Source organism: Heterocephalus glaber, unplaced genomic scaffold (assembly GCF_053883595.1).
Source record: "Heterocephalus glaber isolate CG9 unplaced genomic scaffold, H.glaber_assembly_v1.0 deba00001689, whole genome shotgun sequence".
Taxonomy (NCBI): Eukaryota; Metazoa; Chordata; class Mammalia; order Rodentia; family Bathyergidae; genus Heterocephalus; species Heterocephalus glaber.
In genome coordinates, this window is record NW_028258414.1 from 1,289,989 (window position 1) to 1,316,603 (window position 26,615).

At 46.7% G+C, this 26,615-nt stretch overlaps 1 protein-coding gene across 3 annotated transcripts in view; it reads left to right on the forward strand.

The window, feature by feature from the left end:
- The window catches only part of Myzap (myocardial zonula adherens protein), a 78,192-nt gene that overhangs the window by 12,693 nt on the left and 38,884 nt on the right, over nucleotides 1-26,615 (forward strand). For 2 of the 3 annotated variants that reach the window (XM_004855740.4, XM_021237165.2), the window contains exons 3-9: nucleotides 12,016-12,171; nucleotides 15,175-15,267; nucleotides 17,481-17,594; nucleotides 20,112-20,264; nucleotides 21,533-21,658; nucleotides 22,430-22,558; nucleotides 26,173-26,252. In XM_004855740.4, coding sequence (XP_004855797.2) covers nucleotides 12,016-12,171; nucleotides 15,175-15,267; nucleotides 17,481-17,594; nucleotides 20,112-20,264; nucleotides 21,533-21,658; nucleotides 22,430-22,558; nucleotides 26,173-26,252 — 851 coding nt within the window. The remainder of the gene's footprint in view (nucleotides 1-12,015; nucleotides 12,172-15,174; nucleotides 15,268-17,480; nucleotides 17,595-20,111; nucleotides 20,265-21,532; nucleotides 21,659-22,429; nucleotides 22,559-26,172; nucleotides 26,253-26,615) is intronic. The other variant, XM_087199090.1, reaches the window with a different exon arrangement.

The window sequence follows — 26,615 nt, forward strand, 5'->3', positions numbered from 1 at the left end:
AAAAACCCCTCCCAAATCTGAAACACTTCTGGTCCCAAACATTTCAGTTAAGAGATGCATAGCTTTTAATGAGGTTGATACATTGAATGATGATGATGATGATGATGATGATGATGGTGATAAAATCCACAACTGTAGTGATAATCAGAGAGGGAGCAACAGGGTGCGGGGGGAAGCAAAGGTTTTTTTTTATGGCACTGTAGCTCATTAATCAGGAAAATCTGTATCCTGAAGCCCCTGGCCAGGCCCCTCCCTGGGTGTAGAAGCTCGTTGGTGAGAGGTGACGGTGGCCTGGAAAGTTGTGAGTCTCAAAGCATCATCAACAGCTGCCGCACTGGCTCTGAAGGGCTGGAGGACCTCCCAGTGGAGCAACCTGGCAGAGGACCTGGCAACCAGGTGGTCCAGCCTGCTGTCACCTCCTTCCAAGGTGACGCGGTTCATAAGCACACATCGTCACTTGAGTACAGACCCACCTGAATTAACAACAAGGATCAGAAAAACCCCAAATGTGGGACACTACAAAAACAGTTGGCCTGAACCACTCCATGAATTCCGCCTTATTTGAGAAAAGATGATAAGCTGCAGGAAAGAGACACAGAGGAAACTTAGCCTGAAACATAGTGAGTGAGCCTTGAATAGATCTTGAGTCAAAAAAAAATTATAAAAAGCACATTGGAGGGGCCAGGGATTTAGCTCAGTGGTTCCGCCGCTTGTCTGCCAAGCACAAGGTCCGGAGTTCTATCCACAGTTCCAAAAAAATGAAAAAATCTCATTGGGATAATTATACAATTTTGAATATCAACTGTATAGTAGATATTATTGAATAAATGTCATTTTCTTCCATATGGCTATGTTACTACGATGATATAATTGAACTATTCATTCAGCTTCTCTCCATGGCATTGAACATGCACCAAAGGAAAAGTTTGGGGTCAAAGCTCATAACCATGGAGAAAGTGCGATTGTGGGACTCTAGCTGCTGGCCCTGTGATGGCCAGGATTGAGGGGCCTCCTGATGGGGGACAGCCTTCTGCCCTCAGCACACCCTTCCCTGTCTGTCCCTTTTAGAGCTGATGGCTTTGGGCACATGGGCCTCTTAGAGGAAGTCATTTTTGAAGGAACGGCTCAAGCTGGCGTGTGTGACAGGACATGGGCCTTGGAGGCCAGGCTGACGCTGGGCTGGTAGAGGACCTAGCAGGGCCACCACCCCTTGGAGAGCGAAGCATTCACAAAGAAGCCCATATGGTTACCTGTGATAACCATGTTGTGTACCAATTTGCCTGTTTGTTCTGAACAGTGCTCTTCAGGCTTGGTAAAGCAACAGGGACTTTTCTTCTTCCTTTTAATCAATGTGTTATGTACAGAACCCACACATAAAGCGAGGCAAAAGTGGCACTGGTGGGGGCTAAAGTCCTCCCGGCCCCCGATCCACAGACATCCTGCTGTGGGTGCTGAAGAGCTCCAAAGTTCCCAGGAGCTTGGGGAACACTACTGGGGTAGCGAATGCACCTGATGCCTCCTGTAAGGTCTGTGACTCACTCCAGAGGAGCTGGAGTAGAAAGGAGGAGAGTGGGGTGGCGTTTCCCTGGGGCTGAAATTCTGGGGTGGTGGCAGGACTTGAAGGTCCTGGTGGGAACTGAGAGGCTGTTCTGAGTGACCTGGTCAGCCACCGTGTCCTGCCGAGGTCCTGGCTGTGAGTCACTGGGAGTCCACACGCCAGCAAGGGTGCTCTTTCAGGCTCACTTCTTCTGATGTGGTTCCAAAGCATTCGCCCCTCCCTGGGGCCCACAGAATTGCAAGGTACCAGAAGCTCTGAACGACCTTCCTTCCAGGCCAGATAACTTTGCTCCCTCTGAAGGGGGCGGTGTGCAGTCAGGGAACTGGAGCTGGCTTGGATCTGGAAGTGGAGCCTTAAAAGTCTTGATTGACTCCTAATAAAGTGAGGCTTCCAGGAGGGGTCCCAGGACCTGTGAGAGCTGCTGCTGGCTGAGGGCAGGCCGGGCCTTATTTTCTGGTGTTGCCATGGAAGCTGCTTAGTATTCTGGGATGCCAGGGGGCGGCTGGTGAAGCATGGACGACTCTGCCAGCTGAGAGTCCTCCTGTCCCTGTTCTGGCGTCATCAGAGAGGAATTCCACACGGTGCAGGTGTGCTCTGGGAAGGTGTGCCCCAGAGGCTGCCTTTGCCCAGCTGCACGAAGGTGTTTGGACACTGCTGGAGGCAATTACAACAGGGCCAGCAGCTTTGTGTGGAGCTGTGTGATCATGGAGTGTATTTGGGAGGTCTCTTCGTAAGCCAGATGCCTGGCTGCCTGTTCCTTTTCACTTCTCTTCTTCAGGAGGCCTCAGGTGCCTGGGTCTGCTTCCTGAAGTCACAGGTGAGCTGCTAGATACTTAGCTGCCTTACTGCTCTAGGAGACTTGATTACACTGCTGCAAGAGTGAGTGAGTGAGTACACACACCGGGCACACACAGTGCCTGTAAGAGGCATTAGAGAGGTGGTGACCAAATGCCAGATGTTTGCCTCTCTCCCTTTTCTCTCCTCCAGTCATTCCCCTCCTGAGGCAGCTGTCCTGCTTCCCCTCCTGTAGTGAACAGGGAAAGGGGACATTATTAGAACCTCTGCAGTAAGTCCTAGTCTCCTGTGAGCCACAACAGCACAAGGTGAATGAATTAATATATAGACAGAAAGTGAGACTTAGAGAAAAAGCTGAGCTTTGGCCTGATCAACGCCGCTGTGGGTAGCAAAGACCCCAGACCTGGAGCTCGCCACACCTTTATTCAGAACCTCAGCAGAAACAGAAGTAGCAATTGACTCAGAGGGTGCAGCAAGGAGCCTAAAACAACGAGGAACTATGCAAATAGAGATTTGGTTCCTGCCAGGATGTCTCCTGCTGGTGTAGTCCTGCCCTAAAACATCACAAAGTCAGGGGACCATTGAGGTCTTAGGTGTGACTGGAGGTAAAAACGGAGTTATATCTGGACATGCTGTAGCTGGCCTATAGACAGGAAAACTAGGCCCTAATCATGATTTAATTATAACATGATTTTTCCCCCAAATCATGTAGAATTGCTCCCGACACCCGCCTTCCTCCTGGGCTGCGCCTTCTGCATCTTTTTGATGTTATTCCGTCCTTCTGTGTAAATCTGAGCCTCTCTCTGCTGCTATGTCCAGCCCCTGCCTCCCCGTTCTGCACAGTCCTGACCTCAGAAAAGCTGCACCAATGTGGCCTGGAGCCAGCTTCTCCAGGAAGGTGCTCTCCCCTCAGCCCACACACTGGCCTCCTTGCCAGGCCTCATCTCGGTGCTATTTTTACATACCAGAGCTCCGATATTTTATAATGTCAGCATTTAAAATGAGAAATCTGGGTCATTTCTGTGAATAGATTCTCAGAAAGTTCTAGCTAGCACCGTGACTCTGAACGGAATGTAGGCACACGAATTTAGATGTTCCAGCCATGGCCTGTGCTATAGCAGGGGACCTTCCCACTTCCTGGTCACCCGTGAGAATCAGGCTCTTGTCTTACAATTGGTTGCCATGTGGATTTGGGTCCCCAGCACTGCCAGGGGAGCTGGGGCAGGGGGAGGGGGAGGAACGGGGACACCAGTGCCTGTGCTTCACTCCCTGCCCCTTTCCAGGAGTCTGACCACCCCACCCCACCCCAGGGAGTCCCTCGGCCTTGCTCCCTTTCTTTCCTCCAGAAACAAATATTTGCTCTTTTAGGATCTGACTCCCCCTTCTCTGAGATGGTTTGTTTTTAGTAGAATCTTCTTCCTCAAACAGCCTACTTACTTGGGAGATTCAACCCTGGGCCCCGGCCCCCATCCCATTAAATTGCAAGTTAAGACACAGGGTTCAAGAGGACCATGACATCTCTCCAGGTAGAATAATTAGGGTAATCAAATAAATGCCAAAATATTGCTGCTGCGACTCTGTGCTGGCGAGGCATCGCTGGTTTGGGTTCAGATCCGGATGGCCCATTTGCTCCAATCTCAGCACATCTAAAGCCAACTCAGTGACATCGCCTTGGTTTTCCCTTGCTTGGTCTGTCCCCACCAGACACATGGCATCTCCTCCCTCAGAACCCCTCCCAGGCCCTCACCATGCCTGCAGTATGTCCCCTGCCATCTCTCAGCTCATCCAAGACCTCTCCATCCTTTAGGGTTCAGCGAAAGCCTTGCTGGTCCACGAGGACCTTCCCTAGCTGCCCTGTGCTTTGGCGACTCTTCCTCCCCAGAGGAGGAAGCTTCAGGCTGCCTTTCCTGCACAGGCATGCAACCATCTGCTGACAAGAGCACCATGCAAGTACAGATCACATTTCTGCAATGTTTGTATTTGACATCCACTTAGGCATAGACGCATCCAGAGAACAGAGGTAGCTTCTTTGAATTCTGTCTCCTCTGAGCCCAGCAGCTCCCTGCCTGGTCCAGAGCAGTTGTTTAATGAATGGCTCTTGAGTGTGATGGCTGAATTTTGTGTTGGTCACCTCAGGCTGCCACAACAAAGCACATGCATGGCTTGAACAAGAAATTTATCCTCTCATAGCACTGGAAGTTAGAAGTCTGGGGTCAAGTTGTTCCTTCCGGAGGTTCTGGGGCAGGGTCCTTCTGAGCCTCCTCTGCTTCAGGTGGCTCTTCCCAATTCTGGCTTGTGACTGTGTCACTGAAGTCTGCACATGACACACAGAGTTCTCCTGTGCATGTGTCTGTCAGAGTCCAGATTTCGCCCTTTTTATAAGGATACCAGTAACAGTGGATTAGGGCTCACTTGAATAACCTCATTTGAACTCGGCCCTGTCTCCAAATAAGGTCAACTTGTGAGGTGCTGGAGGCTAGGAATCCAACATATCTTTTGGGTGGCGGGGGGGATATTGTTCAACCTCTAAGAAGTTTCTTTGTATAATATAATCACCTCGAATTATATGAGCAACCAAATAAAGTAGCTGTGGGCTTTTATTTGTATATTCAAAATCAAGAGAAGGGGAATGTTGAATAGTTTGTTGGGACTCTTTTTATGTTGTGAAATTGAAAAATATGGAATGTGTTTATAGAATTGTTGAACATTAGAAATAAAATTGGTAACAGGTAATTTTGAAATTAAATAGCTATCATTTCCAAAGAACTTTATAAACATATGTATCCAGAGCATCCCTAGCCTATTCTCTGTGTTTCTTTTTGTGCAAAGACACACACACACACACACACACACACACAAAACACATGAGACACTATGAGAGATGCATGCTTTGAAACAGGATCTTGACCATTCTGTGTTGAATTTTAAGGAATCCGGTTTGGCTGATCTGTCCTTGTGGTGGTGAAGCCGACAGTATTGTAAAATAGCTGTTACCATCCAGCATTGTGAGTGCCCTTCATCGACCTATTGTTTTTAAAGCAGCTGTTCTCTGGCCTTGAGAACCTGAGTGAGGGTGAGCAGAAATGTGATGTAGATGGAGAGTCAGGAACTTTCATAAGCAGTAAAATGCTTCCAAGGAGGAAGCTCTTGCCATGGGGTTTACAGTCCTTTCCTTTAAAAGCCTGGGTGAATCAGCCTGCCAGTTCTGGAGGTGGCAGGACTGCTTGCTTATACAACACTGGGGACGTTGCCAGGTGAGGGAGCCTGTTGAGATGATTCAGAGGAGCAGAGGGGGTGGTTGCCCTCCCAGGAATGGTTCTAACAGCCTGGAGGATGGGAAGAGGCCTGGGCTTCCAGGCCTGGCTCCCTCACCTGCCAAGGCAATGCCGGCCATCAAGTCATCTCCAGGGGCCTCAGTTTCCTCTTCTAGCAAATGCAGGTGTTAGCCCACAGCCAGTGATTCTTCCAGATGTCTGGCTGTGGAGCTGACGTAGCTATCTATGGAATGCCATTTGCAGACAGTGCAAGGTCAGTGGCTGAGGCGTAAAGTCAGATCAGGGGACACCAGCTGCCGAAAGCTCCCCCATCCATTAACACTGAGAAGGAGCTAGGAATATTGTTTGCACGCCTCTGGACTACACAGGATTTTCAGTTTTTCTGAAGTTCAGGAAAGTAACTAACTTTGCACGGGCCACGTGGCAAGTCCACAGTAGACTCGCAGTTCTAAGGTAGGTCTGTAACTCAGTGGTGTAGCCCTGGAACGTCAGCCTGTGTCCTCCTATCAGGCAAAGTCTGCTTTGGATATTTACATTTTATCAGTCAAGGTTACCCAAGGTGTGTCCTACACACCCAGTTCCAGAAAAGCAGTTCCCCCAATTTTTCCTTTCCCAGATATTCTCCCCTTTTACCTGGAGGTTGTTGAACCTCGGTAGCTATTGTCTTTTGTTTGTTTGTTTGTTTGTTTTTTGGTACCAGGAAATCAAACTTGGGACCTTGTGCTTTCGAGGCAGGCACAGGAACCACTGAGCTAAATCCCCAGCCCTCAGCAGCTGCTGTCTGCAAAGAAGCTGTCAAGTAGAGAAGTATCTTGAGGTAAAGTCCAGGGATGCTACTTTCACTAGAATTGTCACTCTTTCTGGGACTTCAGCGTGGCTAGAAGTTTTTCTTTCCCTTCTCATCTAAGCTTTCGAGGTGATCAGTCTGTTTCTGAGGATGAACTTATTTAGGAAGTCATCGCTATTCAGCCTGTGACATTGTCAGAAATAATAAATGCTTTGATAAGCTAAAGGTTTCCATTTCTCTGAGGATACAAGGCTGGCCTTCCCTCTCCCGTTTCTCTTCCAAGATGTGGAAAAGCTCTCAGGTTCAGCTTTAATGTTCATTTTTGTCATAGGAAGCCACAAGTATGTCACACATGAGTAGTAACTGGACGAGTGACTCATGAAGATGGATCCACAGGCCAGACAGGCTGGCATGCATTCCTGCATGTGCTGGCAGATGGAGTGGATGCCTATGGCCAGGTCTTGGGAGCGCCAGGGCAGCGGCTGCCCTTTGGCTGGAAGGACAAGCACCAAAGCAAGGTGTATAGGAAGAAACTTGGCCTCTATTTCACCAAGTCATTCTGTTACTGAGTTTGGGGGTACTGGAGTCCCCTTCTAGAGATGGTTTCTAGGTTCTTTCGGTCCTGAGCAAAAAATAGGTCAAGACAAGTGCAAACGGTAGCAAGGTTTTACCTTTACTAAAGGTAGGAAAAGAAATAGCTCTGTAGAGCCAATTAGGGCCACATAAATGTAGGGAAAGAAGTCCACCCAGCCTGAGGGTGGACCACCATGTGAGAGAGAGCACAGTGGCCGAGAGCTCAGTGGCAGCTTCCCTTTTTATATCACCCACTCCTCAGGTCTGGACCATCCTATCAAAAACCTGCTGGAATTGTTGCAAGAGGTCCATACGCAGGACTTGGGGAACTGTTCTGCACATGTGTCCTGGGATTTTGCAGTTCACAGGCCACACCTCCTTTCCCAGCCATCTACCATGTCCTAATCTATTGCTTCAGTTCAGTTCCCGTCATGGTCTTCCCAAGTCACATTGGCAGCCTGGATGTGTGACTCCTGGCTCCTGGTGGGCTTTCCTGGCCTAGGCTGCCTGCAGTGTAAGTTAGTTAGTGTTTCTGTTGTTATTTATTCCCCCGAGAGTCCTTGACCAAGGATTTTCTTCCTTTGCACAGATCAGTCCTGGTGTCCCAGATGGTCAGACACTCCAGATATTTCAGCATAGTCCCAACCCCAAATACTTAATCTGCCTTCCCTAAAGGTGCATGTATGCTTCTCTTTGTGCTAAGTATTGGGATATGGCAGTGCGCATGGCAGATGTGGCCCTTGCCTTCGTGGTGCTTGCTGCGTTGTGAGATCACATATTCTAATTCGGGAGTTGGAAAACACAGTCAGCTGTCACTGGCCCCACTAATCCAGGCTCTCCAGGGGCCAGTGAATCCCTTACAGCAGGGATTGAGATGGTGCTGCTTTTCTGTAGTTGCTCCTCCTATCCCAGTTTCTCAGGAATTGCTAACTGTGCCATTGGATGAGCTTGGAGGTAGGTTTCTAGCTGTACAGTCTCACAGGAAATACCCTCATGCTTGTCACATCACTTGCTTGTTCTTCATCTCAATGCCTGGCACTTCGGGACAGTGGAAGAAGGCCTTTTGATTGGTTGTTCCCCTTTCCCTTCTTCACTAATAACTTTCTTTTCATTCCAGCATTTATTAGATATAGGGAACCAGAAAGGGATCATTACCTGCAGTGGTCCTGGTCTCCTGCGAGCCAATACAATGTCCAAGAGATAGGAAAGAGGGAAATGAAGACACACAGACAGAGGCTTGAGAGAAACCGAGTCATGCTCTGGGCAGCAAAGACAAAGGACTCCCAGGACATCCAGTGTTGATTCATTACAAGTGTGGGAAGAGGGGAGCTGGGCAGGCCTCGGAACACCTGCTGGTAACAAGTACCAAGCAGGCAGGACTGTAGAATGAGGGCACAAGCGTATCTTTGCTGAAGAGAACAAACTGTTAATTCAGAGGGGGAAAAATTTAGTCGGAGTCATTGACCTTGACTGGAAGTGAACTCAGCCGACCCCTGCTACTTCCAATGTAGCACAGCCAAGTTATTGAGGGGCAAGAAGCTTGTGCCGCTATAGCCTGCAAATACTGGGCAGAAGCGTCTGCTACAATTAGGGCTTTTGTTTTCAAGGAGATTTGCTTGACGTTGTTTAATACCCAGAAGGCTTGTCATAGGTTTCATATATATTTTTAAAATTCGATTTTTTGCAAATTTCAAGCAGCACTGTAAAGAGGGTTAAAAAAAAAACAAACCCTTTTAATTATGGAGCATTCAAACTTGTACAAAATGAAGACTGAAATGTGTGGTGAATCAGTGCCCCTTATTCAGCCCCAGTAGCTTTCCCCCGCCCTGTGTGAGTAAATACATAGGCCATAACTATTTTTGCATGTTACTCTCAAAGATACTTTCTTAATATTATCACAATACTTTTATCATGCCTAAAAATTAATATTTATCTTACAGAGAGATATTTTAAAGGATACCAGAGGAGAAAAATTCAGCCACAGACATTGCCAAACATATCGGCTCTTGTTATTTTTCCTAAATTCTCCAATTTTAGGTTAGAAGCATACTGACATTTTGTAAAAATAGCAGTGTCTGCTGCTTGGAGCTTCTCTGGATACAAGTTTTGTGATTGGAGTAAATGTCAGTTCACCATCCCTCCATCTAAGAGGAACAAAGAAAGATGTCCCTGCTCTGGACCAAATGAGGTGCTCTGGGTGATTCCCCAATCCACCTCTAGCTCCTAAAGCTCCCCAATCACTCAGCAAATATTTACTGAGAAAGTCATTGTGTGTCCGTCTCTGCCAGATGCTGAAGATTGTAGTGGGGAAGAAGACAAACAAGACCCAGACATCCTGGAGCGGAGGATATTGGCAGGGGGCAGGGTGGGCCACTCCGACTGGCCTGGGACCTGAAGGCTGGGCTCTCAGCATCCCTACCCTTTGAGACTCTGGAGTGGGTTTTCTGTCCTGATTTTCAGCTAGTCTGGGTGCACTGCAGATAAGGAAGGAACTTAGATTTGGAAAGACAAAGACAGGAACTTGAATGTTGTCAGCCTCAGATCGTATTTACACAGTAGAGTTGCGATGAAGACTAAAGAAAATACTTGTGTAATAAAATTCCTGGACAGCAAACATTTCTCCTCTTCTCTGTCTTCGTATAGATTTCCCCTCCCCGTCCCTTCCCCTGCTGTGGCCAGGAGCTCCAAAGTATCTCGTTTAGACCTTGACAATTCAACAACTTTTACTTTCACGGTTTCTTTTTTAAAAATAATAATTAAAAAAATTACCAAGTCAACAACATTTGGATTTTGTGCCCTCCCCCGTTAAAGAGTACAAAAGAACTGAGAGGAGAAAATGACATCCCATTTTACTGAGGAAATGGTAAGTAAGGTTTCGATTGCATCTTTCTGGACGTTTTACACAAACACACACATTTTTTATTGTTGCTGTTGTTTTGAGAGAGGGTCTAGGTATACTGGCCAGGCGGGGCTCTAACTTGTGACCCTCCTGCCTCAGCCTCCCAAGGGCTGGGATTTCAAGCATGCACCACTGTGCCTGACTAAAACACATACATTCTTAAAAAACAAAAAGTGGGAACGTGAAATTTGCCTTCAGCAGTCTCCATGTCCATGGCTCCAGTCCCCCTCCAGTCCCTCTCCGATTCTCTGTACTCCACAGACTGGGGCTTTGTCTGTCATCAGTTTAGGCTTGTTTTTCAGGAACTGGGTGGAGTCTGTGGTCTGGCGAGGGAGCTTTTGTTTCCGGGTGTGTGAGGAGGTTGGCGTTTTCCTTTAGCTACCAAGGGCCATGTGACAGCCCACTGCTCCAGACTTAGGAGCACATTTCAGGAGTGGTGGTGGGTTCTGTGGGACCCGGGCCAGAGTCATGGTGCCAGCACTTGCCAGAAGAGTGGGGGCCCAGGCCCTCCAGTCTTAACTCCTCCTACACAGGTGCAGAGGAGGGGATTCAATGGATATGTTTTCTTCCTTATAAAGATCTCTAATGGTAAAAAATAAATAAATAAATTAATTAAAAATTCAAACAGTCCAGAAGAGTGTAAGGAAAAATGAAATTCATCCAGTCCCCAGCATCTCTGTGCCACCCCACTGGCTCCTCTTCAGAGTCACTATTATTAATAATTTGTCATGTATCTTATTCTAGGCTTAAAAAAAAAGTTTATTGCTGGACATGGTGGTGCGCACCTGTAATCCCAGCACTCGAGAGGCTGAGGCAGGAGAATTGCCTCGAGTTCAAGGCCAGCCTGGATATATAGTGAGACTATCTCAGAAAACAAAAACTTAAAAGATGTTTACAAACTTTGGGATCATAAAGTACTTATTATTCTCCTATAATGAATGATTTTTAAATGCAGATTACGGTTCTGAATGTCAAAAAATATTTTGTGTAGACAGAAAAAATTTGTGCAAAGTTGGTTGAAAAGTTAGCAAAAACCCCCTGCGCCCTGGGGTTCAGGCATCTGCAGGGGTCTCACTGAGGTGCCAGGGCGCCCCCAGGGGAGGGCAGGAGGAGGCTGGTGCCTCCTGTCATTTAGCTTGGCTTCTTTGTTGTCTCTGACCCCTCCATGTTGTGGAGGCCCCAACTCTGTCCCCCTATATCCTGCATCCTGTGTCAGACGCACCCTGCAGCGAGGAGGAGGCCTTAGTGTCCCACAGGGCTGCCTGCTATTGACATGTGCAATCCTAAGCAAGTTCTTTTACCTCTCTGAACTTCAGTTTCTGCAGCCAGGAAGTGGAGAAGCAAATCGCTGTTAAAGAGTGGTTGTGAACATTGAACGTGCTCAGGAACACCTCCAGCCTTCTGTGGGTGGGCACCAAACCTTAATTTCCCCTTTTCCTGCTTCCCAAGCCTTCATTCCAGACAAATGTATTATGACCTGGACTTGTCATCCTTTCTCAAGGGGATTTTCGTTTCAACAACAATCCAAGCTTTAATTGACGTAATTAAGGCTCAGCTTGCAGGAACAGGAAGATTCTTTTGGACTCAAGTCATATAGCCTCTGTCTGGCTTTTCAGAACTATTTCGTGAATAGTCACAACAGGTTGTGTACTAACCCCGCCTCTTTTCAACAGAACTCGGCCCCAGGTCAGCCCTGTGCTTGGAGGACAGTGTGGTTGCCAGGTGACTGACAATCTCAACCTCCCATGTTTCAGCCCACACACTTAGAAATAAGGTGGGAGTCATCAGACCAACCAGTACAAGGAGAAAAACAGCATCACCTAGAGTATCGCGATGCAAGTCCTTGCACCTCAGTAGGAATTAGGAAAGATCGAGCCCTCCAGGAGGGCAGGGCTTTTCGGCTGCACCACAAGGTTGGCGGGCAGGGCTGCGGCAGAAGTTGGCACAAGTGCTCTGCCTCCAGGGTAAAGGCAGAAACCAGGCGAGGTATCTGCCCCTCTGCCACTGCAGCCAGGCACCCAGAGAGGGGCCCATTCTGCAGAATCCCGCGAGGTACGCCCATTGTCACAGCTGTTTCCAGGAGGCTTACAGAGTCACTGTGCTTTTTCTCTGTTTCTACCCCCTTTAGCCTCCTGAACTAAGCAATGGAGAATCTACCAGGAAACTTCCTCAGGGCGTGGTTTATGGTGTGGTGCGAAGATCAGATCAAAACCAGCAGAAGGAAATGGTGGTGTACGGCTGGTCCACCAGTCAGTTGAAAGAAGAGATGAACTACATCAAAGATGTGAGCCATTGAGGAGTTTTCAATTTCTGGCTTATACTCCTTTTGTAACATGTAAGAGGGTAGAATTGGAAGCACTGATGTGAACATAGCAGGCATTTTGGGAGAATTCTTAGCGTTCTGTTAGCTGGAAGTGTTTTTAGATATCTTCACATTAGTGTTAAAAGTACAGATGCAATTCTACAGCGAGGCATAGTTGAACTTCTGAGGGTTGATGTTACTAAGCAGGGGTCCTTAGAAGACCAATGGCTTCTTTCTTGCATGTATGGAACAGAGGCACTTAAGTGGTTTTGCTCATTACACTGGACACACCTATGTATAAATTTGGACAACTGTATACACCTGGATATTCTTGGCATAACAGAAAAGGCTACTCAAAAAGGAAATTTATCTCCTATGGCAATGAGTCTGGAGGTAAGTAGGCTTGCAGGCAGGGTATATCTAAACTCTGGTTCTACTTCTCTATTTCCTTTGGTTTTTTCTTTCTTCAGTCTCAGGCTCAGGGTATCTTCTGAAAATATGTCAGTGTCTGGAGGAAGAGACGAGACCACTTATCCCTGGATACTTTTGGATACTCTCTCCCCCGTTAGACTTCCCCTTATGTCTTATTGGCCAGGGCTGGTCACATGCCTCGTCCCCCAGACCTATCACTGGCAAGAACAGGAAGACGTGACTGGTTCAGACCAACGACAAGAATTCTAGGAAGTCAACCACAGTAGATGTTGTCCAACCCAAGCCAATCAATGCTATTTCTTTATATTCAGTATTATATTTCTTATCTTTTAAGTTACATATTCTTTTGGGAAGTTTTGGAAAATGAGAAAGTGTATGAAGAAGAAAACACCCATAATCTCACCATTCATCTGCTATAGTTGTTAACATTTTGGAGCATTTTCTTCTAATATTTGATATCTGTCTATATCCCTTTCCCTCCTTCCCCTCAGTGTCCCCCTAGATCAGTGTTAATGAACCATTTAGAGTTTTCAATGATAATAACAAATAGCTGGCTGCAGCACACGTGCCATAAATTTGCCGCCACTGCCCTAGATTGACCTATGCTCCTGTTGGCCAGACCAAGTTGTTAGATGAAAGAGGAAATGGGCTGCTTTCAGGGGTGGGGATGGGCCCTCGCGCTGACCTGTGACTTGGCAGTGGAAAGCCCCAGGCCTGAGTCCACAGACCCTGCTTCCAGATGCAGCTCTGAGTCTGGCCTGGCAGGTCACCTTGGCCCACTCTTGGCTTCTATTTTCTCATGTGTAAGGGGTGAGCTGGGCTCTGATCCCTAAGGTGAAAACCTGCAACTCTAGAGCGCACCGCATTTCATTTTGTGGGTCTGCAGATAAAGTGCAAAGCCACATTTCTTAGCTGTTGTATGGGTTTTAGAAGAACATTTCTTCTTGAATTTTAAAAAGTAAAAATAATAAATTCTTAGCAAAAAATATGTGGAAAAGCTACACATACAGAATGTGACTGCTGGCCTCAAATCCCTGTTTATTGTACCTCCCAAGAGAGTATAACCATGCAGAATATTCCACTCCTGCTTGCTCTTTGCAGCACAGACATTCTATGCCTCCTGTATTTTTCTCAAGGAAATGCTCATCCTTTCCTCATTTATATGTTCCAAATAGCATGGGATTGCCTTAGAGGTCAACCGTCCACATAGAGCCCAAGTTACAAGTTGCCCAAGACAAAGACAGCAGGTTCAGGCTGATTCTCAGCTGTGGGTGACGCATTGCAAAGTCACAGGGCTGGTTCTGACCTAGAAAATTACCAGCCTCCACTGTCATCTGCAATTTAAAGCTAATTTTCAGGTCCCACCTTCTGTAACTGGCTTCCGATCCACCCCTGGTCTGTTCATTCTGAAGTGTGCTTGTGGGTTTGTTTGTGCTCTTTCCCTGGTGAGCGAATCTCTAGCCATGTTGGTTCTTGCAGTGTTTACCAGTGAGAAGATCCCACCCACGCCCATTGGTGACAGCACAGGGCCCAGCGTGGGACAGCAGAGGACAGTCATTCTGTCAGCCTAGGATGAATTTGCCTCATTTTCCCAAAATGTTTATAGTCGATGGCAAGAAAGAAAACTCTTATTACTAGAATCCGTCTAGGAAAGGCTGGGTCTTCACTCCTCTCTTCTTCCCCCCTTACTTGTCCACCAATATCCAGTCTGATTCAAAACAGGATGTTGCTATGCAAACACACTTCCATCATCAGGTGTCCCATCACTGTCCCTAAAAACTTGCATTCTCACCGAACTGCAGCCCTAAGCCCATCTAAGCTGGGAATCCTGGGGCACACCTGGAGCAAACCGGTCCAACTTCGTTCATCTAGGGACACCAGAAGACAGGAAGAAACAAAGTCTGTTTGTAAGGTTCCTTGTTGTGGCTAAAAATTTTTTTTAAGTCCTGTTATTAGAACTGTGTTTGTGTGGAGAAGCGTTTTAGGGTTCCCTTCACTTTTCACAACTAGTGTTTCCTGTACTATTGGTGATTATTGAAGGACTGACTTTTGAATTTGTGAACCCTCCAGGGAACACATTTCACTGCCTTACTTTCTAGGCATTTAGTTGTTTTTTGGTTATCAGAGCCGGCACAGGGAAAAATTAAAGGCTGCTGTTTGCTCTTAGGGGTTTTGGTTCTCTTGGCCACATGTTTATAGGAAACTTTCTACTTATAAAAATGTGATAGGAAAAGGGATAATAGGCCTTGCCCAGTTTGGTTGGAGAGTGACAGGTGAATTTCAACAAACCATTCTTTCTTCAGAGTTTATTATTTGGATAACTAATATTCATTATTATAGGTATATATAATTATTATTTATAATTATTGCTACTTGGATAATTGCTTTCTAAGTAGGTGTCAGTAGTGACCTTCACCCTTCATTTACAAGATTATTATTTTTAATATATTTTTTTGTGGGGCTTTGTCTCATTAGCAAAGTCTCGGACACCAGGTGTGAAAATGTCATAATAACATAATGATCCCTAATAGCATTTTTTTTTGTGGGCTGTAGGTGAGAGCCACTTTGGAAAAAGTAAGGAGGCGCATGTATGGAGACTACGATGAAATGAGGCAGAAGATTCGACAGCTCACCCAGGAACTGTCCGTAAGTCAGTGTCTCAGTGGCAAAGTGGGTGGATGGATGGATGGCAGAACTTGGGACTTCCTCTCAGAGGCTGGTACCTAAAGATGCCTGAGTGTATAATTTTCTTTATAAATGGAGCCATATTTTAAATGAATGGAGGGAATTTTTGTCATACATTGAAGTTTATTATTAAAAGAAAAACTTATGGCAATTATAATCTTCTTTATATTCAAAGCATTCCCCCTACGTCTATTCCTAAGAATTTACTCTACAGATTAAACTCTCCACATGTGAAATGACTGAGGGATGAACTAATCTATTGCTGTATTTTCATGATAGTAAAAAAGATTAGAAATCCAAATGTCCATCAAGAATAGGAAAGTAAATTATATCTCTCCAATAGAAAACATACAGTTGAAAAAAGAAAGAGCAACCTGGCTGTTCAAAAACAGGTAGGGAAAGATTTCAAAGATACAGAGTAGATGAAAAAGCAAACTGTAGAAAAATATGTATAGTTTGCTACCATTTGTATAAAACAGGAGGAGAAAATAACTATTTCAAGGTATTTTGTTTTGTTTGACCAAAAGTTGCTAAAAGGCTAATCCAGGAAGTGATTAACAGTGGCTCCCTAACTACTGCGTTTCCCCCCAAATAGGACTTAGCTGGAAAATAATCAACTTTGAAGACTAGAGGTGAAAAATGCCAGCCCCAGTCAGCCCTACCTCCTTACAGAGTAGCCACCCAGCAAGAGAACAGTAATGGCAGGGATGGCAAGGGATTTGGGGCTGGCACTTTCGATCTCTAGTTTTCAAAGCCAATTATTTTCCGGTAGGTCTTATTTTCAGGGAAAGGGTAGGGGTGCAGATGTGCACGGTGATAACCTGGCCGATGTGATAGAGGAGAAAGGGAGGTTTATTTCCGTCTGCACCTGTAATACTTTTTAAATGTTGGCACCATGTCAGTGTACTTCTATTCAGAAATTTAAGAAAAATAAGCTTCTTCTAGTCTAACTAAGCCAATGCTTGTGGGACTTAAACGACATATGTTATTAAGAATCTCAAAGATAAGAGACTGTGCATATGTGACATCCTCCCATAAGAGCCAACATCTGCAAGAAAGAGGGCAGTGACAGCCTCCATGTCTAAGAGTTCAGTTTATGGCTGGGCTGTGGTTTATCTGTCTGTGCAGACCTATGGCCTGATTATAGGACTGGGGCATGTAAACATGCCCTCCTGGCCCATTCTCACTGGAATGTGGGAGGAGACCGGTGACAGTCTCACCTTGTCACAGAGATCCACCCTGCCATCCTCTGACAGACACTAATGACTGCCTTCAAAGCCCAGGGATGGAATTTGCAGTAGCAGGGTAAACAAGACCCTGCCCCTTGCTTCCATCACTGTCTCCCACACATCTTTATTTTCTCATGCTCCAGCTGCCCCTGGAATCCTGACTCCTTGCCAGTCTCTTTATCCCCTGCACCACCCCATGTTCTTAGATGGATGAGGTGAGCTGGGCTACTGCCCTAGACGGTCCTGAAGGACATTGGGCCTCTTGCTCCTGCCTGGTCTACTGTTTCACTCCCTCTTCCACCAACAGGGGGCACCTCACAGGCCCACCTCAGGCCTTCCTGAGGACCCCTAGTCCTGTGGCCTCCCAGACTTTCCATCCCAGCCCTTGCTGAAGTCTAACTCAAGATTGGCTTCTGATGAAACTTTCTCACTTGTTAAACACACACGCCCAACAAGGCAGCAGTAATAAAAGAACCCTTGAGAACTGTGTTAATCCAAGGCACGTTTTTCCAGTGGTCCATACAAAGAGCAAGATGGCAGAAGCCCTTATCTCTTTCTAGCTGTGCCACTTGAGCTATGTCTCTGTGAGCAGATCACTTGTCCTCTCCGATTCTGTTTCTTCCCTGTGGGTACTGTGTGAATAGTACCCACAGGAAGAGTATTTATGTTTTTCTCTTCACTGGGTCATGCAGACATTGGCTTTTAGTATACAGATTGACATAAATTGGGCTGGGGATTTAGCTCAGTGGCGCTGTGCCTGGCTTGTAAGTGCAAGGTCCTGAGTTTGATCCCAAGTACCGCCAAAAAAAAAAAAAGCTTGCCGTAAGTCGAGTTGATATGGACATAGCTACTGTCTAGCTACTGTCAGAAGGAAGCTCCTGCCTCACTGAAGGTTGCCATGGGTGTGTGGATTGGCTCTGAGTGACTGTCTCCTCCTCTGTCCAGGTTTCCCATGCTCGGCAGGACTATCTAGAGAACCACATCCAAACCCAGTCCTCTGCCCTGGATAGTTTCAATGCCATGAACTCGGCCTTGGCGTCGGACTCCATTGGACTGCAAGTACGTGCTGTTCCCATCTGTAAGAGAGCAGCCAGGCAGTGCCAGGCATGGTTCCCATCCCTGTGTGGAGAAGCCCCAAGTGCAACACATCAGCATCCTTCTCCCTAAATCCCTAGTAGCTCAGGAAATTCCACACAGTCACAAAAAAGACAGACTTACCTCAAGACAATCTATACCCCCTCATGGCAAGTAGCTCCCAAGGCTGGTAAGCTCTTTTTCTTAATTTAGAATTTATTTGGCATTAACAAGAATCATGAGTATTCCTGTATTCCGAAGACTGTCTTGAAATACCAGACAGGGAAACAGAAAGACCCAGCATCCTACATTCGAAAAGATGTGTTGTCAACCTACTTCAAGAGAATGTTCTTTCATTAATTTGATTTGCTGAGAGCTAACCATACAAATGGTTCTTTCTCTTCCAATCTACTGAGCATGCAGATGTCTCCAACAAAGCATCATGTTTCCTTGAAATAGCTCTCCTTGGCTTACTTTCCCAGTATATAAACAATCCTCACTGCCCCTCCAACTTTACTTGGGTCTTGTCATCTTACTGCCTTCCTAAAATGTCCATGAACTATTTAAAATCCTTTCAGGTTCTATATAAATAATTTAGGAATAAGTAAACAGATTTTCCTGTTGGGCTTGTCCACTCCCCTAGAACCTTGTATTTTCCATCAACAGCTGATATCGTAGCTGTGGCAGTGACAAAGCTTGGCCTTCATCCGCAGTGGGTCTGGGCGGGTCTTGTGTTTGGTTTGTCTGGGATGCCCGTGTGTGGTGAGGCTTTTCCTGCTTTCTTTGTGTATGCCAGTTTCCCCATGGCCTCAGGCCAAGACCCACTTTGGCTCTGGCTCATTCAGAAGCCTTTATTTTTCCCTTCCCCTGATCAGAAAGGGGGCTCAGCAAGCATGGAGGGCTTAACCCCACCAGAGTCCATAGTTGGTTGGTATCTGTACTGTGTCTATATTTTCTTCCCCAGAAAAAAATTTTCCAGTATTTTCTGGAATCTTCTTCAGATGTTCTATCTGGCCAGCAGTTCAAGCATTTATCCCAGAGGTCAGCTGTTAGCATAGAGTCAGCCCTAACCCAGGCACTCTCACCGATTCTTAGTTATAGTCCAGGCTCTCAGTCCTGGCCATCCAGTTATAACTAACTAAAAATTAAGTCACTGTTTGAAGATCATAGGATTCTTTTTCATGCAGACCTTAGCTTCTTCTGCTTGTCCATTCTACCATGTTCATTTTTATAGACAGAGAGACCAGACCCTTGGCTTGATTTCACAGAATATCAGCACTAGAAAGGACTCTTGAGATGCTTTCTGACCTTTTGTTGTATGGATAAACCAAGGCCAGCAGACAGCAGTGATGTGAACCAGGGGTCTGGCTGGTGGCAAACCAGGATGAGAGGAATCTGGTCTCCTGGTCACTGTGGGTTTTTGTGTGGACGCCAGAGTATTAAGTACTTACAGAGCCAGAGGGGCTTGGGCAGAGGGAGCCGCCTTCCAAAGCCCCTGGAAGCTCACATGTTGTGACTTCATGGTTCCAAATGGCTTTGGTACTTCCTTTAATATCTAACTTTCTCCACCAACAGTTCCTTATTCTGGCTCCAGTAGGCTTAGGAGCCAGAGGCTTGTTACTGGTCACACAGGGGCTGAGGAGGGGGCACTGGCTGATCATCTAACAAGATAGTGTTTCCAGATCTTCTGGTTTGAAGTTGTAGATGAGCTGGGGAGGTGGTGCAGGTGCCCTGACTCAGTACCCAGTCGTGGGTGCTGGAGTTTGCACAAGCCATTTCTCTTAGGAGGGCTAACCAACTGGAAAATGAAGCAATAAATTGCAGCACTATTAATGTAAACAAACTCATCCCTTTTGGTGGCCTGGAGTGATAATCCACAGGCTCTTGGCCCTTCCCAGGCACTTGTCCAAGTCACCAACTCTATCCTTTGGTGATGCTTCTAACCTGGGAGGGAGATAAAGCATGTGGCGGCTTTGCCATGTTGTCCCGGGTGGAGCAGGCAGTCCACAAGTACAGCCGTGATGACCCTTCCAAGGAAAAAACAGGGATATTATCATTCTATGAAATTCATCTTTTCTTATTCTGTGTGTGGTAAATAGAGGGGGAAAAACAAAGAAGAAAATATTCATAATTCTCGCACATTGTGGAAACTGTTATTTGGATTTATTAGTGGGACTGTACTATACTCTTTCCAAACCTGTTTTTTTCCGTGTGAATTGATGTATTTATGCATATTTTTTCCTTGGAAAGAGTCCGTTTTAATCCATTTCCAACCCCCCTAAGCAGTAGCATGTGGTGTTGGCAACCGCTGTGGGAGGTTTTGGAGAGGTTTGCTGGCCCACAGGGATACAGATCTCTCAGCCACCATGGGAAGCCTCGCGTGGGAAACCACAAGGCCCTAGGTGGGGCAGTGGTGGCCTGACAGGGCGTGATAGGGCATGACTCTGGCCATGTTCCCTCACACCACTACTCTGGCTTTGGTTTTATTTTCATTGAAAATAGAAAACCCTTGTGGATGTTACTTTGGAAAATAGCAACATTAAGGATCAAATCAGAAATCTGCAGCGGACATACGAAGCTTCCATGGACAAGCTGCGAGAGAAGCAGAGGCAGCTGGAGGCGGTGCAAGTTGAAAATCAGCTGCTGCAGATGAAGGTGTGCTGGGCAAGCCAAGGTCTCCTGCCAACCTTCGCTCTTCTGTCCTCCTCCTTTCTCTCCTCCCCCGGTTGGCTCTTCCATTTTTCCTTTCATTATATTTTTTACCCTTTGTGGCCAATCTCATGAGGTGAGCCTTAAACTAAAAAGGGTTGTTGCTGAAAAAGTCTGAAATTAATGAGTCTTTTCCTCAGCATAGGTGCTTTATGATTTGTTCCATCCATGAATACTTTCTGGACGTCTGCTCTGTGTTTGCCCGGGCTTTCCTGTTTGTGCAGGGCAGTGTGTCCCCAGACATCAGGGACATCACCAGGCAATCTGATGGCCAGGTCTCTAGGGCCAGCCTCTGGTTTTCATCCTGACCCATGGAGCTAGACAGGCTGCCCCCTCCTGTTCCTCTTAGTCCCTCCTCCAAGTTTAAAAAATAGTTGCAGGGACTCAGGTTATGTCACACAGCCTGTGTGTGGTGTCAACGGAGTGGGACTCTTGCTAATGATAGCCCCACCTGGGAGTTTCCATCTTGTGGTTTCTCGGTGCTGGCACTGCACTTGCCTAGTGATAAGAGGCATTTAAAGAGGTCAAGAGAGACTTGTCACATCTTGGGAGCAAACCTACCAACCTGTTCAGGTTGAAGGACATGTCCCTTATCCGGAGGTGACACGCTCAGCAGACTCAGCTCTGGAGCAAGCAGTAATTGGAGAAAGGGATGAGAGCGTGAAATCAGTGGCCTGGATACCTCGTGTGAGGTCGTGGGTGGGCAGGAAGGGGCACCCCGCCCACCTAGCTCTACTGACCCTTCCCTCCCAGTCTCCACCTGCTCACACCACCAGCGGTGCCCGGTTTAGTGTCCCTGCTAGGTTGGAGTGCTTCCTGCCATTTGGGAGGGTTCACGGGTGGGCAAAGATGAGGCTGTATTTCTTATAAGTTTAACTGAACTCTGACCTAGGTGCAGGATTGGCCAGGGCAGCTCATGGGGTTGCTAAGCAAAGTTCCGTTTCTACCTTTTGAAAAATCCATGCCTGTGCTCACCTTTGTCCTGATCATCCTAACAGCTTGGTGTACAGTGGTGCCAGTTTTCATTTATTTGGGCTGCATGCACCCCTTCCTCCTCCAATGCTCCCTGCTGCAGGTTCCTGCTGCTTCTTGTGACCACAGGCCTCGATGATGGTTCCTATTCCCGTGTGTCCACATGCAAGCTGTCCCGGGGGAGGCTGGGGGTCATCCTGGGACCCACCAGAGCAGTGGCACTGCAATGAGTCTCCTTGCAGGTGGAATCCTCCCAGGAGGCCAATGCCGAGGTGATGAGGGAGATGACCAAGAAGCTGTACAGCCAGTATGAGGAGAGGCTGCAGGAGGAGCAGAGGAGGCACAGCGCTGAGAGGGAGGCGCTCCTGGTGCGTAGTGGCCACGCCGATGGGAGACATGGGGAGTAGGGCTTGCTCTGAGGGAGATCTGTGGGCTCCCAAATGGTTGAGGATCTGGGAATCCATTCCTTTGCTCCTTCACTTGGCTCCGCTCTTCCCTCCTGCCTCCCCTTCTGCTCTGAGCAGGGCTTGTCTGCAGCCGTGCCCTTCCCCTCTCTACCCGAAACCCCTGGTTTCTCATTCGGATTCCATCCAAGCTCTCTATGAGCCACCGCCCCAGGTCTGCCTTTTATACATCTGAAGTGTCTGTCCTCTGACAGACTGCCTGGGCTCCTTGCTGTGGATGTGGGATTGTTATACCCAGCATTAAAGCCAGAGCAGCACGCATTCTTGGTAGGCAGGGACTCCACATCTGGATCGCTATGTCCTTAGAGGCTTGACGATTGACTGAGCTTTCTTGGGAGTGAGTATGGGAAAGATGTGGACGTTCTCATTCCACTGCTGATCTGCCACTAAGTCCCTTCACACTGTTTGCGAATATGGGGACATCTACTTAATGTTATTTAAGCATTTGCAGACTCTTTTACACCTTTCAGATTTAAAGTTTCAAGGTGAAAAAGGGAGAAAAAGTAGTCAGGCTCATTAAAAAGCCACACAGTGTGTCTTCATTCATAGATGAGACCAGAATCATGGAAGTTGAATCTGCTGTCTGTGAGGCGCTTCTGGGGTCTGAGGTCAGGCTTTGGAAGGGCGATCATGGCTTAGCAAGGCCCGTGCTGAGAGAGTATGTTTGTTTTGCAGGAAGAAACCAACAGTTTTCTGAAAGCAATTGAAGAGGCCAATAAAAAGATGCAAGCAGCAGAGATCAGCCTCGAGGAGAAAGATCAGAAGATCGGGGAGCTGGACAGGCTCATCAAGCGCATGGAAAAGGTGACACATGTCACACTTTTTCTCCTTGAAATGCGCCTCTGTGTTCCACAGTTCCCTGCAGGCCTGCCAGAAAATACTGAAGCCCTCAGCTCTGATTCCTCTAGGCTGTTTGCAATTTTTTTTAAAAAGAGCTATAAAATATGAAGAAGTCTAACAAAGTTCTAATTTTCCCCTATTCTCATGCTTTTAAAGGATATATTCCATATGAAATTCTTTACGAAATCCTAAAACTTCAGGGCCCAGGCATGCACCAGGCTTGCCGTTGAGTAATCAGGCCCCTTTGGGTTGCCTTGAACACCCAGCTCTGTCCTGTCTGTGTGGGAGGCTGGGACCCAAGGCAGGGATGATAAAACCAGTCTAGAGAAAGGGAGGAGTCGGAAACTAGGCAGGAAGTGGAGGAAAGGGAAGAAGGCAGGAGAGAGGGAAGAGATCAGGAAGGATAGTGACATCTAGCAGCTGACAGATGAGTTCCGGGAGAGGTCCCCGGAGTTCAGGGCCAAAGCTGTGGCTCGTTTCCGAGAAATGGCTCTCCAGTTAGACAGAGGTGACCTGTCAGGGCGGCAATATCGTGAGCATGCTGTAACTCCCTTGATGTCTGCCTCAGTGCCCTCTATGCCCCCCACAAGGTTCTGACCAGCATGGGAACCCCATTAAGTTCCATGTGTACAGCTTCCAGGATCACTGGGGCCCTTTGTATGGAATATCCTTGCTTCGGAGTTCTAATCTCACCTCCACCCCTTTTACCGAGAAGCAGGCTGTGGCTCGTCTAGCGCTAATATGGCATCAGCTGGAGGTGCTGGTGGAGACCTAGGGGAAGTGTTCTCCCAGTGGCTTCTAAGAAGACACTGGTTAAGTTCAACACGCTTTCTGGGTGGCAAATTTTGCTGGGGCAGCACCTTCCAGAGAGACTGTGTGTGTGGCCAGAGCGGGGGGCTTAGCGTCAGGCAGACCCAGGCTCTGTTCTCGCCCCTCTTTCTAGAATGGCAGTTATTTCATTTTCCCAAGCCCAGTTTCGCTCTTGTGAAATGCTAATAATGTTCTTTCTGATGGCTTTTGTGAGAAGTAAATAAGAAAAACTAGGGCTGGGGATTTGGCTCAGTGGTTTTGGTGACTGCCTTGAAAGTGCAAGGTCCTGAGTTTGATCCCTGGTGCCAAAAAACAAAAACAAAAACAAAAAAAGATAGTAAATAAGAAAAACTCACAAGTGCTGAGTGCAGGACCTGGCCCCAGCCAAAGATCTAGGTCATTTATTTTTATTTTGTTATAAGCTTGCGTAAGTGACTGTACCCTAGTGGCAGCTTTTATAATTGATCTTCTCTGTACCCTTGGGGTTCTGAAACTTCTAGTTTGTCCCTGCTAAACTCCACATGCTGCCCCAGGAGGCGGTGATATTGACTCTGCCAGCACTTAGGAGACACGGAAGATGCCTCAAATCTTGTTGGCTTTTTCTCTAGTGATTGAACTTTTATCCTGTCTCTAAACCTTTCTTTCCATTTAGGCTGGAGGAATCTTTTCTTTTTCATACTACTGGGGGTTTAACCCAGGGCCTTCACACTAAGCTACCTCCTCAGCTCTTAAGTTTTATTTTGAGACTGGGTCTTGCTCAGTTGCCTAAGCTTGGCTCCAACTTGCAATCCTTCCGCCTCAGCCCCCCAGAGTGCTGGGATTACAGGTGTTTGCTACCTTGCCCAACTGAGAAGTATATTCTGTATTTAGCTAGGATTAGATATATTCTTTCCTCTTCAGGGATAACCTTTGAGAGCAAAGATCTGGCCAGAACTCGGTCCTATTCTGTGTACACAGCAGTGTGTGTACCTTGTTGTCCTTTTTGGGGGGTTTTGCTTGAAGCCAAACTGTCCTTTGATTGGCTTCTCCATCGCACACCTCAGTTTACTGATGTCTTACTGAGCACTGTATTGGAAACACCTTTATTTTTATCAGTGAACATCTTCTAAGGAGAGCACCTTCTGGGGGCCTTGGGGCAACAGGTCATCCTGGGTCTGGCTGGTGGCTTCACAGGTGTACCCAAAGGGAAGAAATGATTGTGCAGTGCACACCCAATACTTCTTGCACCTCAATTTTTTAAAAAAATAGATTTTTAAATGTGCTGCAGTTAGGTCTTGAACTGCCTTATGGCATTTTTTGAGGGGGTGGGGAGCACCCATTTGTGAAAGAGCTGTCACCCTCATTTCAGGGCTGATGAGAACTGGCAAAACATTCAGGCCAGGAAAAACTTCCTGCCCAGGCCAGACTGTAAGAATGTGTGTCTGCTGTAGCGATTTTTAAAACAGTAGCAAAACCCAAGTCAGTTTCTTCCCACCTCAGTGGTATGATGCTCTTCCTGGCCAGCCTGGCTTTCCCCTGGGTGCCACCTCTATGCTTCAGAAGTAGTGGTAGTTAAATTTCCAAAGAGTTGCTTTTAATAGGTTGGTGGAAAAGAAGTTTGGAATCTATGTAATTTGTAAAGGTTTGTTGTGGAGAATTTCTAAGTGTAAAGCTGAGGCAGGACTCCTCTCGGTGACAGGACTTGATAAACTTCCATTTTAAGGAAACTGATTGCATAAACATCTATGCTGTATTTCTAGCACAATTTCAGTGGTGATGGACACTGCACTTTTAATTAATATTTTCCCATTTTCTCCATAGATAATCATCCAGATTCTTAATTTTGGGTAAACTTTTGAATTTACATATATACAATAATTTACATATATACAATAAAAGTATCCAAAGTGCAGAGCCTGATACATGTATATTTTCATTGCCACTGTAACAAATTACTACAAAATTAGTAGCTTCAAACAACGCTAATTTATTCTCTTTAGGTTCTGGAAGCAAGCAGTCCTAAAATCAAGAAGTTGGCTGGGGTGGATTCTTTTTGGAAACTTGAAAGGAAAAGCTCTTTTCTTGACTTTCTAACTTCTCGGGGCTGCCTGCATTCCTTGGCTTGTGGCCCCTTCCTCCACCTTCAGAGCCAGCACTGTAGGATCTTCCATCTTCTCTCTGAATCTAACCTACTGCCTTTCTTCAAATAAAGACCCAGGATACCACTCCATACACCATTTGCAGATCTTAACCACATATTCAAAGTTTGCTTCTCTATGTATAATAGCATATTTCCAAGTTTCAGAGATTCTGATGTGGATAATTTTAGGGAATCATTATTCAGACCATAGTACACTTTTTAGAAGTGCCCACAATGTGTAAATACCACTAGCTTGGTATATAGAACATTGTCAGAATTTCAGAGCTTTTCTTTTATGATGATTTAGGTAACAGTCAAGAATTCTACAATGTCACAGGCTACTGACTTATAGCCTTTTTTAGAACTGCTATACATTTTCATAAGATACCTGAGTCAAGGGTGATGGAATATTTTTTAGCAAATCTTGAATGTGGTTTTACCCATGGTGTTTGACACGGATCCATAAATATATCTGTAAATGCCCTCTAACAGATTTGCCCTTTGAATTGGTCTGGGCTGTGGGAGACTGGGTGGGTGTGTAAAGACTGGAGGGTGTCGTATAGACTGGGACTCACGAGCACCAGAATTGTTTGGTCCAGACCTCCTCTGTCCAGCTTCTCTGGGATCTCCCTGTATCTATCTGTTTCAGGAGCGGCACCAGCTGCAACTGCAGCTTCTGGAGCATGAGACAGAAATGTCCGGGGAGATTCCCGAGGCTGACAAGGAAAGGTAGGATGCAGGGCCCTTGGTCTGGGAGTGGATGTAGCGGGTGGGTTGCCCTGGTGTGGTGGGAGAATTGGACCTTGCGTTTTCACCGATGTGCTCATCACTGGTTGGAAACATACCCGGATGTGACTGGGGGCTGAGAGCTTCTGGGGTGGGGCGGGCTCCTGCGCGAGCGGACTCCACCTCTCCCTGCCTGTGGCTCCTTCTTGGCCCAGGAGACGCACTGAATTCTGGGGCCGTTGTGAAAGTCCAGTCCCCTGCAGTTCTTCATAACCTTGAGCTCCACAGGATGCACCTTGGGTGTTGGGAAAACAGCAGCTGTAGTTAATAACACGTGTCCTGGAAAATAATTGAAAAGAATGTGTT